The sequence below is a fragment of the Strongylocentrotus purpuratus genome, unplaced genomic scaffold (genome assembly GCF_000002235.5).
Source record: "Strongylocentrotus purpuratus isolate Spur 01 unplaced genomic scaffold, Spur_5.0 spur5_scaffold_2, whole genome shotgun sequence".
NCBI lineage: Eukaryota > Metazoa > Echinodermata > Echinoidea > Camarodonta > Strongylocentrotidae > Strongylocentrotus > Strongylocentrotus purpuratus.
Window position 1 is genome coordinate 32,602,883 of NW_022145605.1, and position 16,813 is coordinate 32,619,695.

Below are 16,813 nucleotides of genomic sequence, written 5' to 3' on the forward strand. Positions count from 1 at the left end.
TCAAAATCAGAGTAATCCCTTGGATCTCAATACCGGTACATGAAATTATGGTATTTTTTTCAATCATGAGTTTGATTTTGATTTGAGCAAGTGAGTGAGTGAGTCACTATGAAATCATGTATCGGTATTAGGATCTGGTTTACAGATCTGTGAACTAAAAATGGTGTGGAAGGGGAGAGGGGTCAAGTGCAGTTGGTCTTTAAAAAACTTGTACATTTAAGCTGTGACTTTCTTATACTCAGGACCACCATTCATTGTGAGATGGAGCATTTCTGTATTCCCTTTCTCATGTCCATTCTAGTTTCTCTCATTCTTATCTCTTTATGTCTCCTCTTCTTCTTTGCTCTTTAATCCAGTGCTCTCGTTTTCTAGACTGATTAGAAGTTCAAAATATGTCAACAAGTCGTAGTGTCTCAGGTGTACTCATTCCAAAAGGTGAACATGAGAAAAACTGGTCTTCGGGGAAAATGTCTGTCAACCAAGGCATGGTTCAGACAGGGTATGATAGCGATGTGTGAGAGACTGTGAGAGAATAAAAGAGAGAGAGAGAGAGAGATACATGTAGGGGGGTAGCAGGGGAAAAAATACATGGGGACTCGGGTGAATTAGCCCCAAAAGAGCCCCGAAAGTCACAAAAAGCCCCCCCCCCCCCCCCCCCCCTCCCACCCCAATTTGCGTAGAATTCAATGCAGAACAAATGTGTTACTCTCATGCAAGCAAGCTTGAAAAGTAGCCGCCCCAAAAAAACAAAAAAACAAAAACAAAAATTGATATTTTTTCCCTGGGGATAGAGAGAGAGAGAGAGAGACAGGAGGGAGGCAGAAGGAGAGAGAAAGAGAGAAAGAAAGAAAGAAAGAAAATAAAAACTTGAGAGAGAGAGAGACAGAGTGATGAGTGAAGATGCAGAGAGAGGGGAGGGAGACAGTGAGAGAGAGACTGAGGCTGAAACTGAGACAAACAGATGTTGTAGACATACAAAAGGGGTGAGAGAGGAATTATTACAAAAGAGAAATAAATCAATATTATTTAATTGATGGAAAGAGAGAGAAGGAGGAGGGGAGATGCAAATGAGATGGAGGGAGGGGCGAGGAGATCTAGAATATGAGGGATAAAATAAATAGATAGAACCAGGGAGCAAAGAACGTTGAGAGAGAGGCAGTCATACATGTAGGGATACAGACAGGAACAAAGAATTTAAAGCAGGAGAGAAGAGGATGATAAGATCAAAACAGATGCATATGTATAATAGGAGAGAAAGAAAAAAATGAGACATGGACAGATAGAAAAAGAGGGAAGGGTTGTGAGAGGCTGTGAGTAAATTAGAAAGTCAGAGAGGACAGAGAGAGAGACAAAGACAGAGAGAGAGAGAGATAGTGAGTGAGAGAGAAAGGGAGAGAGAGGGGGACAGATGGAGATAAGGGTTGTTTAAATGGGCTTCAAATTGCTTCCTTCCTTCCTCTTTCAAAGTTAGTCACTAATAAATCAAGTGCAGACGACATGACAAGAGATGTCCAGGGTACGTCACCGTGTAAAATCCTTTTCATCGTATTTAGTCTCAAATATACCAAGGTACACATACAGCCTTTACACACACAGCTAAAATGCATCGTATCTAGAGATGATTAGTATAAACATGTTTAACTCAACAGTTTTAAACACCTTTAAAGAAAATTTTCCCTGTGTGATCATCATTTATACGATGTCCGGATAGATACGAAGTCGCGATTCATACGCCCCTCAAAGCAGGCTGCAGATACGAAGTTTGTATCTAGAGAGCTTGACATTTTGTGTGTGAACGGTTTAAATGTGTTTAAACTGGATGGAGCGTGCGCTTTGTTTGATATGACCTGATCTTCAATGCGCAATGGCACTACTGCGCATTTTAAGAGCAGTAGTTAATCACAAAACGATTACAATCGCACCGAAATTTCTGAGTGTGAATGATGTCGTATGTACAGCTGATTAGTTTAAAGCCCTTTTAACTAATCATGTTTATAGAATTTTAGCTGTGTGTGAAAAGGCTGTTAGATATACAATGATTATCAGATAGAATCATAGAAGAGGACATTTATATCATTACATTAACTGTTTTATAAATAGAATTGCATGGTAGAAGTACATGCATCTTCATAAACAAAATAAGGCATATCACTACTGCAAAAACAGAAAATTTGATCCACACCAAGAAACTTTTGCAAATAGCACAAAATTTAGACTTATTTTAGAAGTTTTGTTTAGACAGTGATTCAACTATTAGGGGGCATGAAAATTTTGTCGAATCTTATCCACTCAGGAGAGTCACGGTAGGATCATGAAAGTTACTGGTTTTGCAGTAATAAGCTCTCTGGACACATGGGTGCCCAAAATCTAACAAATTTCAGTGCAAAGATACATGTGTGTTTGTGTATCAAGAAGAAACAAAATGTGCATATTCTATGTCCAAAGACATTAAACTTATTATTAAACTTTCAAAGTAGTAGTCAGGATCTACATGTACATGTACCTCCAATGGCAAAAAAAACAACTAAAGTGGAAACCAACATTCCCGTGTATGTAGTGAAGGACCTAGTCAGCACTAGACCCCTTTAAACGTCCATTTCATGTTATAGCCTCATTCAACTTCCCCTCGTCTTATCTTAGATCCAATGAGACCAGGAGGAACTGAGATGAATGCGCAATAATGTCTGACCCATATTTCTTTCTTTTTTTGCCAAGACGTGGGCAAGACATTTCACCTGTCTGTGTCTGGGGTAAAACAACTACTGCCCTTTTCACATTAGAAGAAATTTAAACAAAACTTGTATAGAAATATAATAATAGGTCCATTTAAATAGCACAGCCCTATATGAATATAATCTATTGCGCTTAATGCAAAGTATTATATTATTACCCCGGCTGTAGCTGAGCTGCCATAATAGGCGTTAAAGATTTCAAGGGATTTCTTCCTAACAGGTACCCATTTATTTCACCTAAGAGGAGAGTGGCAAATGTAGATTAATGTCTTGCCAAAGTGTTGCGGTGGGACTCGAACCACAAACCCTGTTATCTACAGTCCGGTGACATATGCACTACACCACGACACCTCTATGTTATAAAGATTCACCATGTAGTAAAAGGGGCATACACACATGAAAAAAGTATCGTATTAAAGATAAACCTGGTGTAAATGAACTAGCTTTGAAGAGGCTGGGTCAGCTATGATGAAAGCTTGCCTCTCAACGGAGCGCTCATTATAGGCCCTGTCAGTTATACCGTTTTGATATGAGACAACGTTCACATTGGAAGAGGAATTTGATTCTTTGTTTCTATTCAAAAGTACAGATTAAACTCAAGCCATTCAGAATAGGAAAACAAATCAGCACTCATTGTATACCAACATTTACATGTATGTAAGACTTTGTGTAGCTATACAGTGAATTTTGCTAGTCTGAATGGCAATTACATCAGGTCTTTGGGTAAGAGGAGGGCTCCCTCGTGGATGACTTGTCTGTCAGTGACGAACATGGTTCAATTGGTGGACAGAGAGACAAGATGAGATGTCTCATCATACCATGTCCGTAGCATTCTACCATGACAGGCCCTTGTCAAGAGTGTACACTGTAGGGATGTGGATGTTGCAATAAGCAGGGAAATTGATTAGAAATCTTTGTCTACTTTGTCTAACTATTCTACTTACATGTACATGTGTACCTACATTTACTTTTAAACAAAATAGCTCATAGTAGTGGGTTCTGTAACTCACCAAGAGTGGAATTCACTGTGCCCTGAATCTAACACCATTAGGAATTATCATTACAGTTAACAATTTCCCAGAACCCTCAAGAAATATGAAGGCAAGCTGAAGCATTTTCTTGTGGGACAACTGGTTTGCTGCCTGAGAAACCTGTGCACACCTTAATTGGTAATGCAACAAATCCGGTATCCGGCTTTATTAAGTACAGATCTTACATGTACATGTACCTGTAGGTATCAGCATCTCAGTAATCCACATTTGCCACTCTCAACACAGGCGTAGCAAATGGCTACACTGTACATTAAATGGCAGGAAGTCATTCTATGAACTGTTGCCAGAGCCTTAGTGCAGGATGGCTAAAGCTAGGTGCTAGTTGTACTTTATAGGCGCCTTGAGCATCCCCTTGGTTGGATACATACATCAGGGAAAAAATTATTTAAACAGTTTCGGGGGCTACTTTTGAAGCTTGCTTGCATCAAAATTACACTCTTTAATTTGTTTTGCATTGAACTCTATGCAAATTTTGGGGGGCTCTTTTATGACTTTTGGGGGCTCTTTTTGGCGTTTAGGGGGCTAATTCACCCAGAGTCCACATGTATTTTTATGCCTCCGCCACCGAAGGTGGTGCCGGAGGCATCATGTTTTCGGGTTGTCCGTCCGTACGTCCGTCCGTCCGAGTTTGCGATGGTATGCTTGTGTGTTTAGTTTTACGTATGAGATATCCTTGTGTGTCACTTTAGACTTGTGTGTCTAGCCACACAAGAAAACTATCATATTCAGTGTCTAAGATGTCTGACATGTCATCTCTAATCAACTAAGATTTAGTCACACAAGAAAAGTTTCTCCCAAAAAAAGGCCCAAAATAAATGTCCAAATTTTAGAGAGGGGTTGTGTCCAAGTAGCCAAACGGAATAGTGCCATCTACAGTTGACATCCAGGTAGCTAGGTACTATGCACATCTGCAGTACTTGTGTGTGTGTGTGTGACTTGTTAGTGTGTAGTATTTGTAAGCAAAGTAGTAGGCAGTGTATGGCTCTGTGTGTGTGTGTGTCATGGGTGGATGGTTTTGTGTGTGCAGTGTATATAATACATGTAATGTTTTTTTATGCCACACAAGCCTTAATTTTCTTGAATTGGACAGGGGTAGACAATAATGTCGTTCTGCCACACTAGCCTTAATTTTCATGACTTGGACAGGGGTAGACAATAATGTCTTTCTGCCACACAAGCCTTAATTTTGGACTTGGACTGGGGTAGATAATAATGTGTTTCAGCCACACAAGCCTTAATTTTGGACTTGGACAGGGGTAGACAATAATGTCGTTCTGCCACACAAGCCTTAATTTTCATGACTTGGACAGAGGTATATAATACATGTAATGTCTTTCTGCCACACAAGCCTTAATTTTCATGACTTGGACAGAGGTATATAATACATGTAATGTCTTTCTGCCACACAAGCCTCTATTTTCTTGACTTGGACAGGGGTAGACAATAATGTCTTTCTGCCACACAAGCCTTAATTTTCATGACTTGGACTGGGGTAGATAATAATGTGTTTCAGCCACACAAGCCCTAATTTTCTTGACTTGGACAGGGGTAGACAATAATGTCGTTCTGCCACACAAGCCTTAATTTTCATGACTTGGACAGAGGTATATAATACATGTAATGTCTTTCTGCCACACAAGCCTTAATTTTCATGACTTGGACAGAGGTATATAATACATGTAATGTCTTTCTGCCACACAAGCCTTAATTTTCATGACTTGGACAGAGGTATATAATACATGTAATGTCTTTCTGCCACACAAGCCTCTATTTTCTTGACTTGGACAGGGGTAGATAATAATGTGTTTCAGCCACACAAGCCCTAATTTTCTTGACTTGGACAGGGGTAGACAATAATGTCGTTCTGCCACACAAGCCTTAATTTTCATGACTTGGACAGAGGTATATAATACATGTAATGTCTTTCTGCCACACAAGCCTTAATTTTCATGACTTGGACAGAGGTATATAATACATGTAATGTCTTTCTGCCACACAAGCCTTAATTTTCTTGACTTGGACAGGGAAAGATAATAATGTCTTTCTGACACACAAGCCTTAATTTTCTTGACTTGGACTGGAGTAGATAATAATGTCTTTCTGCCACACAAGCCTTAATTTTCATGACTTGGACAGAGGTATATAATACATGTAATGTCTTTCTGCCACACAAGCCCATTATTTTCTTGACTTGGACTGGGGTAGATAATAATGCCTTTCTGCCACACAAGCCCTAATTTTCTTGACTTGGACAGTGGTACAGGTATATAATACATGTAATGTTTTTATGCCACACAAGCCTTAATTTTCTTGACTTGGACTGGGGTAGACAATAATGTTTTTCTGCCACACAAGCCTTAATTTTCTTGACTTGGACTGGGGTAGATGACAATATCTTTCTGACACACAAGCCTTAATTTTCATGACTTGGACAGAGGTATATAATACATGTAATGTTTTTTTTATGCCACACAAGCCCTAATTTTCTGGACTTGGACAGGGGTGGACAATAATGTCTTTCTGCCACACGAGCCTTAATTTTCTTAACTTGGACAGGGGAAGATAATAATGTCTTTCTGCCACACAAGCCTTAATTTTGGACTTGGACTGGGGTAGATAATAATGTGTTTCAGCCACACAAGCCTTAATTTTGGACTTGGACAGGGGTAGACAATAATGTCGTTCTGCCACACAAGCCTTAATTTTCATGACTTGGACAGAGGTATATAATACATGTAATGTCTTTCTGCCACACAAGCCTTAATTTTCATGACTTGGACAGAGGTATATAATACATGTAATGTCTTTCTGCCACACAAGCCTCTATTTTCTTGACTTGGACAGGGGTAGACAATAATGTCTTTCTGCCACACAAGCCTTAATTTTCATGACTTGGACTGGGGTAGATAATAATGTGTTTCAGCCACACAAGCCCTAATTTTCTTGACTTGGACAGGGGTAGACAATAATGTCGTTCTGCCACACAAGCCTTAATTTTCATGACTTGGACAGAGGTATATAATACATGTAATGTCTTTCTGCCACACAAGCCTTAATTTTCATGACTTGGACAGAGGTATATAATACATGTAATGTCTTTCTGCCACACAAGCCTTAATTTTCATGACTTGGACAGGGGTAGATAATACATGTAATATGTCTTTCTGCCACACATGCCCTAATTTTCTTGACTTGGACAGGGAAAGATAATAATGTCTTTCTGACACACAAGCCTTAATTTTCTTGACTTGGACTGGAGTAGATAATAATGTCTTTCTGCCACACAAGCCTTAATTTTCATGACTTGGACAGAGGTATATAATACATGTAATGTCTTTCTGCCACACAAGCCCATTATTTTCTTGACTTGGACTGGGGTAGATAATAATGCCTTTCTGCCACACAAGCCCTAATTTTCTTGACTTGGACAGTGGTACAGGTATATAATACATGTAATGTTTTTATGCCACACAAGCCTTAATTTTCTTGACTTGGACTGGGGTAGACAATAATGTTTTTCTGCCACACAAGCCTTAATTTTCTTGACTTGGACTGGGGTAGATGACAATATCTTTCTGACACACAAGCCTTAATTTTCATGACTTGGACAGAGGTATATAATACATGTAATGTTTTTTTTATGCCACACAAGCCCTAATTTTCTGGACTTGGACAGGGGTGGACAATAATGTCTTTCTGCCACACGAGCCTTAATTTTCTTAACTTGGACAGGGGAAGATAATAATGTCTTTCTGACACACAAGCCTCAATTTTCTTGACTTGGACTGGGGTAGATAATAATGTCTTTCTGCCACACAAGCCTCTATTTTCTTGACTTGGACAGGGGTAGACAATAATGTCTTTCTGCCACACAAGCCTTAATTTTCATGACTTAGACTGGGGTAGATAATAATGTGTTTCAGCCACACAAGCCCTAATTTTCTTGACTTGGACAGGGGTAGACAATAATGTCGTTCTGCCACACAAGCCTTAATTTTCATGACTTGGACAGAGGTATATAATACATGTAATGTCTTTCTGCCACACAAGCCTTAATTTTCATGACTTGGACAGGGGTATATAATACATGTAATATGTCTTTCTGCCACACATGCCCTAATTTTCTTGACTTGGACAGGGAAAGATAATAATGTCTTTCTGACACACAAGCCTTAATTTTCTTGACTTGGACTGGAGTAGATAATAATGTCTTTCTGCCACACAAGCCTTAATTTTCATGACTTGGACAGAGGTATATAATACATGTAATGTCTTTCTGCCACACAAGCCCATTATTTTCTTGACTTGGACTGGGGTAGATAATAATGCCTTTCTGCCACACAAGCCCTAATTTTCTTGACTTGGACAGTGGTACAGGTATATAATACATGTAATGTTTTTATGCCACACAAGCCTTAATTTTCTTGACTTGGACTGGGGTAGACAATAATGTTTTTCTGCCACACAAGCCTTAATTTTCTTGACTTGGACTGGGGTAGATGACAATATCTTTCTGACACACAAGCCTTAATTTTCATGACTTGGACAGAGGTATATAATACATGTAATGTTTTTTTTATGCCACACAAGCCCTAATTTTCTGGACTTGGACAGGGGTGGACAATAATGTCTTTCTGCCACACGAGCCTTAATTTTCTTAACTTGGACTGGGGTAGATAATAATGTCTTTCTGCCTCACAAGCCTTAATTTTCATGACTTGGACAGAGGTATATAATACATGTAATGTTTTTTATGCCACACAAGCCTTAATTTTCTTGACTTGGACAGGGGTAGACAATAATGTGTTTCTGCCACACAAGCCTTAATTTTCATGACTTGGACAGGGGTATATAATACATGTAATGTCTTTCTGCCACACATGCCCTAATTTTCATGACTTGGACAGGGGTATATAATACATGTAATGTCTTTCTGCCACACAAGCCTTAATTTTCATGACTTGGACAGGGGTATATAATACATGTAATGTCTTTCTGCCACACAAGCCTTAATTTTCTTGACTTGGACAGGGGTAGACAATAATGTCGTGCTGCCACACAAGCCTTAATTTTCATGACTTGAACAGAGGTATATAAATGTCTTTCTGCCACACAAGCCTTAATTTTCATGACTTGGACAGAGGTATATAATACATGTAATGTCTTTCTGCCACACAAGCCTTAATTTTCATGACTTGGACAGGGGTAGATAATACATGTAATGTCTTACTGCCACACAAGCCTTAATTTTCTTGACTTGGACAGAGGTATATAATACATGTAATGTCTTTCTGCCACACAAGCCTTAAAGGTATAGTTGAGTATTGGTAATTTCCAAAGTGCCCCTCCAAAACAAATTTGGTTTATTTCAGTACCATATGAAAGATCATCGAAAAAAACATGGGAGATGATAATAATTCCAAATCAAATGCTCTAATTGTTGTGCAATTTGCTTTCAAAACATTATATAAAAGTGTTTGACGTCCGGACATCACTTTTGACTTTCGACGGTTTATTTTTTGAATTTACGTGTTTAGCTCCCTCTATGTCATTTAACAACCAGCGTATTTACAACGAGTGTTTGAGTTCGTTGGTACGTACAGTACTACAGGTAGCTAGCAGGCGGGTATCCGACCGCGCGCTAGTAATACAGTACAGCTGATCAATTCCACCAATACGCTGCTTTCACGTAAAGTATAACACACACAGCTCATCACCGGCGCCGATCGAACGCTAGACAGCTACAGACAAGCTTTGATTGAAATACGATAACGAGATCGAGATTGGAAAAGGAGCTCGAGGTCACGGACGATGGCCGACTCGGACTCAGCTAGTGCTAAGCCTAAGGACAAGGCTAAGGCTACGCTAAATCGGAATAAGACTAAGTAAGACGGTAAGAGGAAGGAGAGAAACAAGCAATGGCAGCTCGACCATCCGGCCCAGAGGAGGCGCGGGAGTGGCTGTGAACAAGGCCAGGGTACGGCGGAGAAACTTCGCGAGCTGCAGGCGGCCTTCTCGTTGCCGAGTCTAGAGGATGCAATAGACATGCCAGCTCACTGAGAGGTAAGTTGAAATGATATACGCCCCACTGCATTGGGTAGGCCTACCGTTTTAATTTGATCTAGTCTAGAGACTAGATGCATGGAATCGGCAAATTTAAGAAATTACGTTTTGTTATCTCTTGCCTTGGATTTTTAATTCAGATTTCATGAATCATATGATATTGATAGTCTAGCCTAGGTCTACAGTAGACCGAAAGCTTCAGTCTCTATATCGTCGGTTGTTCCACTGAGACTACGTCTGGCTCCACTAGACCTCCGGATGAATTTGGTTCAAATGAAAATATTGGAAGCATATGCGATCCTACAATATTCAGTGAACGTTGTCGCGTTGAAATCGAGTCTAAAGTGATGAAATTGTAAATAATAATCTCTTTATGGGGTATACTATAACTCTCTCTCAAGGTCAATATATTAATTCAGCTATACAACAAGCTACAATTGACCGATTGGCTATTACCTTTTTGAAATTATATATCACAACTACATATTCCAGGATTTTTATGGTAGCAGCTACCGTTGTACGACCGTAGGCGCTATTTTAAATTTATCAAAATTTACCGGGAGCACCGGTAAATTTTTATATTCAATTTTTTTCGAAAGCAGAAGTGTTTTAGGAGCTAAATTTTCTAGTGCTTATAATACTTCCACAGGGGCATCCAAATATATCAAAATTGTAAAGAATCACTATCCACCCAATTTTCAAAATTTCCCAAAACTTTGTAATAGACCCTACCTTTAATGTCCCTCGTTACAACTGCAGTTTTCTTTGTAATGATGACGTGCAGGGCTAGTCAACCGGGTAAACATCCTGCTCTTTTTAAAAGTCGACAAGGTTATACTATAGCTTGCTTGAGATGTGACTGTCTCATCTATATTTATCTCTACCAAAGAGTGTCTCAACTTCACATACATGACAGAGAACCAATGCATCAGTTATTAGTCATGCAAATTCCAAATCTGGCTAGCTGTGATAATTCGTCGCTGTTTTCACGAAGTGACGGTAGTGAAAAAAATTTGCATTCACTTTGCATTACGATTTTCCTCGCTACCGTCACTTCGTGAAAACAAGGACGAATTATTAGAGAATGCCATCTTCAAAATAATTTCTTTTGGTGATTTAAAATCTGAATGTTTTTTACTTTGTGAATGACTTTCGTTTCTTCACTTTTTACAGATATGAAGAACAGACAACACAATCCATCCCCAGCGAAGAAATTCCAAGCAGCAGTAGGGGAATTAGCAGGTGAATAGTACAAGTCACCTTTGACCGCAAATTCATGGAGAACTTGGCCTACTCTGCTGATTTGCTCGCTTCAGGTAGGATTCTGTATACATGTACGAAAGGCTCTGTAAATTGAGAGGAATTTAATAAGAATGCGTTCATTACGTACATGTTTGCAAGATTGAGCTCTTTTTTGGTTATGACCTATAAAATTGGGACATATCAGCAGGTCAAGATAATGCATCTTATTTGCTCATGTGTATGACATGGGATTTTCAATATTGATTTTGTGGTATGAAAATAATGAAATGCCCTATCATTTATATCAGTTTTTATTTTGTTTTCATAATTCCTTAGGCACACCAGCATGCTCGAGTGTTTCCACAACCATATACTGATGTATGCTTCCAAGCGGTATTCCTTTGAGTAAGTATTTTTAGTATCATTTTGTATGTTTGAAGTAAGATTGTGGAAAAGTTGAAACATATCATTACAGTACGGTTACAGTTACAATATCATATTTTGAAGCAAATAGCAAAGTTAATGAGAAATTATGAATGACATCTATATAAATGCTGAAATCACTTTTGGATGCATGCAGAGTCTTGAAACAGCAGACTTTGTATCGTACTTGTGTCGGTACCTGATGTTAAGTCAAGTTGGAGTGGTTGTAGCAGGGAAATGTAACTACCTTTAATTAAGAGTCAATAATTTACAACACAAATCCAGAACTGAAGTGAATGGCTCGTATTCACAAAGGAGGTTTGTACAAACCATGGTTTGGCCAAGGTTTACATCTATGGAATGCCATTTGTAAACTGATGGAGAAGGAATGTAAACTCCATACTTGTTAACAATGTTAATTTACAATTTACGGTATGCAAGCAGCATTCCATAGATGTAAACCATCGTCAAACCATGGTTTGTACAAACCTCCTACAAACCTCCTTTGTGACTACGGGCCAATGAGTCTGAGATTTGTCTAAAGCATTTACTATTCATTCATCATGGTAGTGGTAATACCAATTGTTTGTCTTATCCATCCAGCTACCCAGCAAACCGGGCAAGGAATTTGCTTGCGGTCATCGACTACATGGCACACAAGGACAGGCCCGACCAGATTGATGAACAAGGCAATACAAAGTGAGTGGAAATTAGAAAGAAAGAAAAAAAGGTTTTCTTTTCTTTCTTGTTTTTCCTATTTTTATTTGTACATTTTTTTTTAGATGGACAAGGCAATCCAAAGTGGGTGGAGTAAAAAAAAAAAACATGATTTTTTGTTTTCCCTGTGTAGTTGGACAGGGCAATCCGAATTGGCAGTTCTTTCCCATGAAATTTATCAATTTTGGGGAAATTATTAAATATCTAATTGTCCTTCCTGGGGACGCCCCTTTTAAATCGCCAAAATATGACGTCATCTAAAGAAGTTGTCCCTGTACACGACGCACATCTAAATTATGTAGATGACGGACTGTAAGCTGATGGTTTGTCAATCATGCTGCTGATTTTGGACCCTAAATGCGGACTTGGATTCAGTGTAATAATATACTTGGTGTGTAATGCAAGGTTCTGGAGTCATCAAAATCATCAAGTAACAATCACTTACACAGAAAGATGTATATGGGACAACACACATGGTGTCGGCCTTTCGGGGCTAGTACTACCCTGATTTCCTTATCTTTCTATGCTCATTACTCAGCCAGTATACATTTTCTTCCAAAATTGTTTGGCACATGACATTTATTTGTAATCTTGAACATTCAGTGTAAGTTTCGTTAGATTCTGTGAGAATTCATTTTCTTTTTTTACCAGAACTCAAGTTTATCTTTAAGAGATATGAATCATTTCCAATTGACAAGAATGAGTGTGCATATAATGCAACTTGTTACATTTTGCATGTTCTTTTATTTTATGATACAGATATGTTGCAGTATGGTCAAAGCGTGCCAACAACTACGTGGCCCGGAAGGAGAAGGTCCCCAAGACCTACCCCTACATGTATGTACAAGGACTCATCGGTGCGATACTGGAACGCAGAGAACAGGACCAAGGACCACTGTTCTCGAAGGCTGTTCTGCTCCCTGATGACCCTAGACACACAAGGCCCCGGCTTGCACCATTTCCTCCACCACAAGTGGATGTGATCCTAGCCAGGAGACTAGGCCGATTAGAGAAATCCATGTAATCCTCTGTAGTGAACATTTGGGATTGTCTGACTTGAGAACTGCTTTTTTTCGAGCAGAGACTAAGGGATCCAAATGGCGTCCTTCCGTCCATCCTCCGTGACTGTACACAAATTTGAATGAAGTCTAATGTGAAATCTTACCTGCAAAAATCAATTAGGGTTGCTAACTTTCCAACCCTGCATCTGTTTGTAACCATACTTGATTGGTAGATGCCCTTTATTGGCCTCCATGATATTCTGGAGTTGAAGGTCACATAAGTAGGTCAAAGGTCAAATGAGGTTCATTGTTGCATGATTGCATGCAAGACTCTTAATCGCCTCGATTTAATTTGTCCATGTGGCATGTTTTTAGGCTATCTTGAGGATTGGTTGGAACTTAACATTTTGGACTCATTTGGTTGCTAATGACTTTGTGGTCCGGAGGTGAAAGATTGCATGGCTTAGCATTACGAGCATGTATTCTTGATATGTCAGAGACCCTTTGACAAAATACCACCAAACTTGATACTAGAGTGTCCCTGGGGATCATGGGGATGTGGTTATCTGGAGAAAAAAAATCACATAACACATGATATACATGTACCAGAAATAAATTGTTATTGTTGCTAGATTAGCCACCATGCTTGGCACTTGTATATTGTATTACAATAAGAGGTTGGCAAGTTTACAAATGGAAGAAATGTAGGAATATAAAAGACAAATTGTGACATCAGTGTATAAAAGCTCTATGTGATTTATACAATTCATAATTTGTGATAAAATCAGTGCTTGCTCATGTGGAAATGGTGGATATTTCAATTTGTATCTATTTGGCAACCTATATTCCTTGAAGAAGTTACGTTAGTAATTATAAAATTTACAGCCAAGAGGTCAAACCATGAGTCAACAATGTGTTTGGTTTTAGTGACTGTGCATGTAACTGAGGTGTCAGTCGATCATGAAAAAGACTATACTTCGGAACCTGTTGAAAATCAACATGGACAGAAGAAAGATTTGTAGAATATCTTATTGTAAATAGTCTTCATTTTTTGTTTAATGCAATCAATGTGACTAAAATAATGCAAGCGAAAAAGAGAAATGATCACAAGACAGCAAAACAGTTGGTTTCATGCATCATTTGAATCAATGAACGTGAATCAGCTCAACGCCAAAGTATTGCGGTTCAAGGTTATACCATCAAGAGATATGCTGCCTGTAACTACTTTGTAGTTTGAAAGGGTGTATAAAGGAATAAGGATACAGTTGGGCAGGCGAGTCTTTCTGTTGGTCTATTGTAAAAAACTGGGTCAAATTTTTTCCAATTTTTTTGCAAATTGTAATAAAACTTGGTATACCGATTGACCCGAGGGTGTGCAAGACACATTTGTTGTGTCTGTCTGTTAAGGTACCTCCATGGTAACCAAGCTTTGCACAAAGAATACAATTTTGTTTTAATAATCTTGTGGAGCATATTCTTTCCAAGTTTTAGCAATTTTATAGTTTTGGTATCTTTGATGAGGCATTATAATAACAGTATAAAACTCAATGCATGTGCAGTGTCTAAAATAAGTATGTGAGCAAACTATTGGAAGTAGTTTGATCGATTCATATGAAACTCAGTACACACAACGCAGAATTGTCTTTTGTGTGCGTATAGGACATGACCAGTTTTGAAATGTCTGTGCTATTTTTTTGAAAAACCTTATGTTGGATGTTAATCACTTGAGGTGATATTCATAGTCGAGCATTAGGGAAGATGAAAGACATATATGTACCTAACTATACTTAATTTTGTGCTGAAACTGATATGATTCAGGATTTGAGATCGATATGGAGTATGTATACATGTATACTCGTACACATTAAGGAAAAGAATCACTCAGACAATTTTTAAAGCATTTATATATAAAGTAAGATGTGAAACTTAAAAGATAAAACCAGTTATGGTCATGCGACTGCATTGTCAAAGGATTGTTGTGGAATCGATCAGAAAAGGTTGATCATCTAGCATATAAGTCTTGGTGTGTACTGCAAGGTTCTAGAATCATCGAAATGATAAAAAAATTGGCCCAGTCTTGGTAAAGTTACAAGCACTGTACACAGAAAGATGTATATGGGACTACGCACAAGTGCGCGACACATGCGTTATATCTATCAAGTCCAAATAGATATAATAATTTACCAAATATATCAATTAGTAGGCAGTTTCTCGGCAAAATTTGTATGATCACGTACTAGTCAAAACATTGTGTGCGGGCAAGCACTGAATCAAATGACCGGGGTAATAGTATATTTGTCAAGCGCGTAGAAACATTACTGTTATAGATACTTTTCTTTGGTAAACTTATCTACACATTGCCTATAGAGTATGTCAAGTTTTTATGAAAGACACAAGATAAGATGTATATAAATAAGCAGTAACTAATAAGTAACAAGACATGGTGGTATACAAATAAAGTATATTGCTCCTTCTTAATGACGACGGTTAAAGTTGTCATAGCGATAGATGCTAAATAAAAATGTGCCTTTTTTAATACACATGATCTGTTTGTATGCAATGGTTGAAATCAACATCACGTTTAAATATTGCCTTCAGTACAGCAATTATAATTTGTATTCATCTCAATAATGTTGTGTAAATTTAACTGTTAGTTATGGCCGAATAAAGCTTTCAATGTACACCATAAAAATATGTTATGTATCTTCATTTTAGCATTACTATAATTATATTAAAATCTTATGTCTTTACACATTTACAAGTTATCACGTACTGACGTAGGTCATGCAATACACAGGCACTGTAGAACACAACTTATTACAAGAAGTTACAATCACTTTTTTTTTAAACTTTACAATTGCATGCAGTACCAAAATAAGAATACTGAAAAACACTGCATTATGGACAAGTATGAATCAAGTAAGATGTTAAATTAATTCACTACTGTTATTCATTATAGTATACTGATACAACAATTTTTAATATTTTTTTAAATTTATTTCTTTTTATTTCTCCACTTTCCCTTTAGCCATGTACCTTCATGTTGTTATATATGTTAAAGGTGTCGCTCTGGACCTATAACATATGATAAGACAAAAAATCCACCAGTTATTTCTGATTTCTATCAAATTTTTAGATTTTGTGTTGTTGTTGTTGTTTGGTATTATCGGCGTTTCATTCTTTTTTAGAATATTTACGCCTTTCACTTTATTTCTTTTTTTTCTTCTATTTTTGGTACTATTTGTCAATTCATATTCATCTCTTTTTTTTGGATAATATAATCTCAGATCTACTGGTCCATGAAAACCCCTCACCGCAATTGGCACCTTCCTGCCAGACCGGCGCGGTACATTGCGCAATCTTCTCGGCCATCATTGGCCTAGGCAACTCTGGTGCCGGTGAGAGGATTCTGGGGTAGATCTTTTGAGTCTCTTGTTTGGGGTTTACCGTCCTAAATCCGTCTTTACTCTTTCTTACCTTTTCTCTTCTAGTATTTTTCCATTTTGTAAAACCTTATTTTTCTATCAAAGTGGGTATCAACATCTTAGGGCATTTGGTTGTCGTGCGATATGTGCCAAAAAAA

The 16,813-nt window shown here is 38.1% G+C and overlaps 1 protein-coding gene across 2 annotated transcripts; it reads left to right on the forward strand.

The window, feature by feature from the left end:
- Positions 1–9,480: 9,480 nt before the first annotated feature.
- On the forward strand, positions 9,481–15,094 carry LOC115926822. Of its 2 annotated transcripts, XM_030992227.1 has the most exons (5): positions 9,482–9,847; positions 11,021–11,163; positions 11,426–11,494; positions 12,116–12,211; positions 12,989–15,094. In XM_030992227.1, exons 3-5 carry the CDS (start codon positions 11,436–11,438, stop codon positions 13,251–13,253), a joined length of 420 nt encoding a protein of 139 aa, XP_030848087.1. In that variant the 5' UTR covers positions 9,482–9,847; positions 11,021–11,163; positions 11,426–11,435; the 3' UTR covers positions 13,254–15,094. The 2 variants fall into 2 exon arrangements, with proteins under 2 accessions (XP_030848088.1, XP_030848087.1); XM_030992228.1 differs by lacking the exon at positions 11,021–11,163 and having other exon boundaries at positions 9,481–9,847.
- Positions 15,095–16,813: the final 1,719 nt, after the last annotated feature.

What these genes read in the sequence shown, in the direction of transcription:
- LOC115926822 (XM_030992228.1), top strand. Translation starts at nt 11,436, where the DNA reads ATGCTCGAGTGTTTCCACAACCATATACTGATGTATGCTTCCAAGCGG. An exon ending in TCCAAGCGGTATTCCTTTGA is followed by an intron (nt 11,495 to 12,115) that starts GTAAGTATTTTT and finishes TTATCCATCCAG; the next exon opens with CTACCCAGCAAACCGGGCAA. An exon ending in GATGAACAAGGCAATACAAA is followed by an intron (nt 12,212 to 12,988) that starts GTGAGTGGAAAT and finishes TTTATGATACAG; the next exon opens with ATATGTTGCAGTATGGTCAA.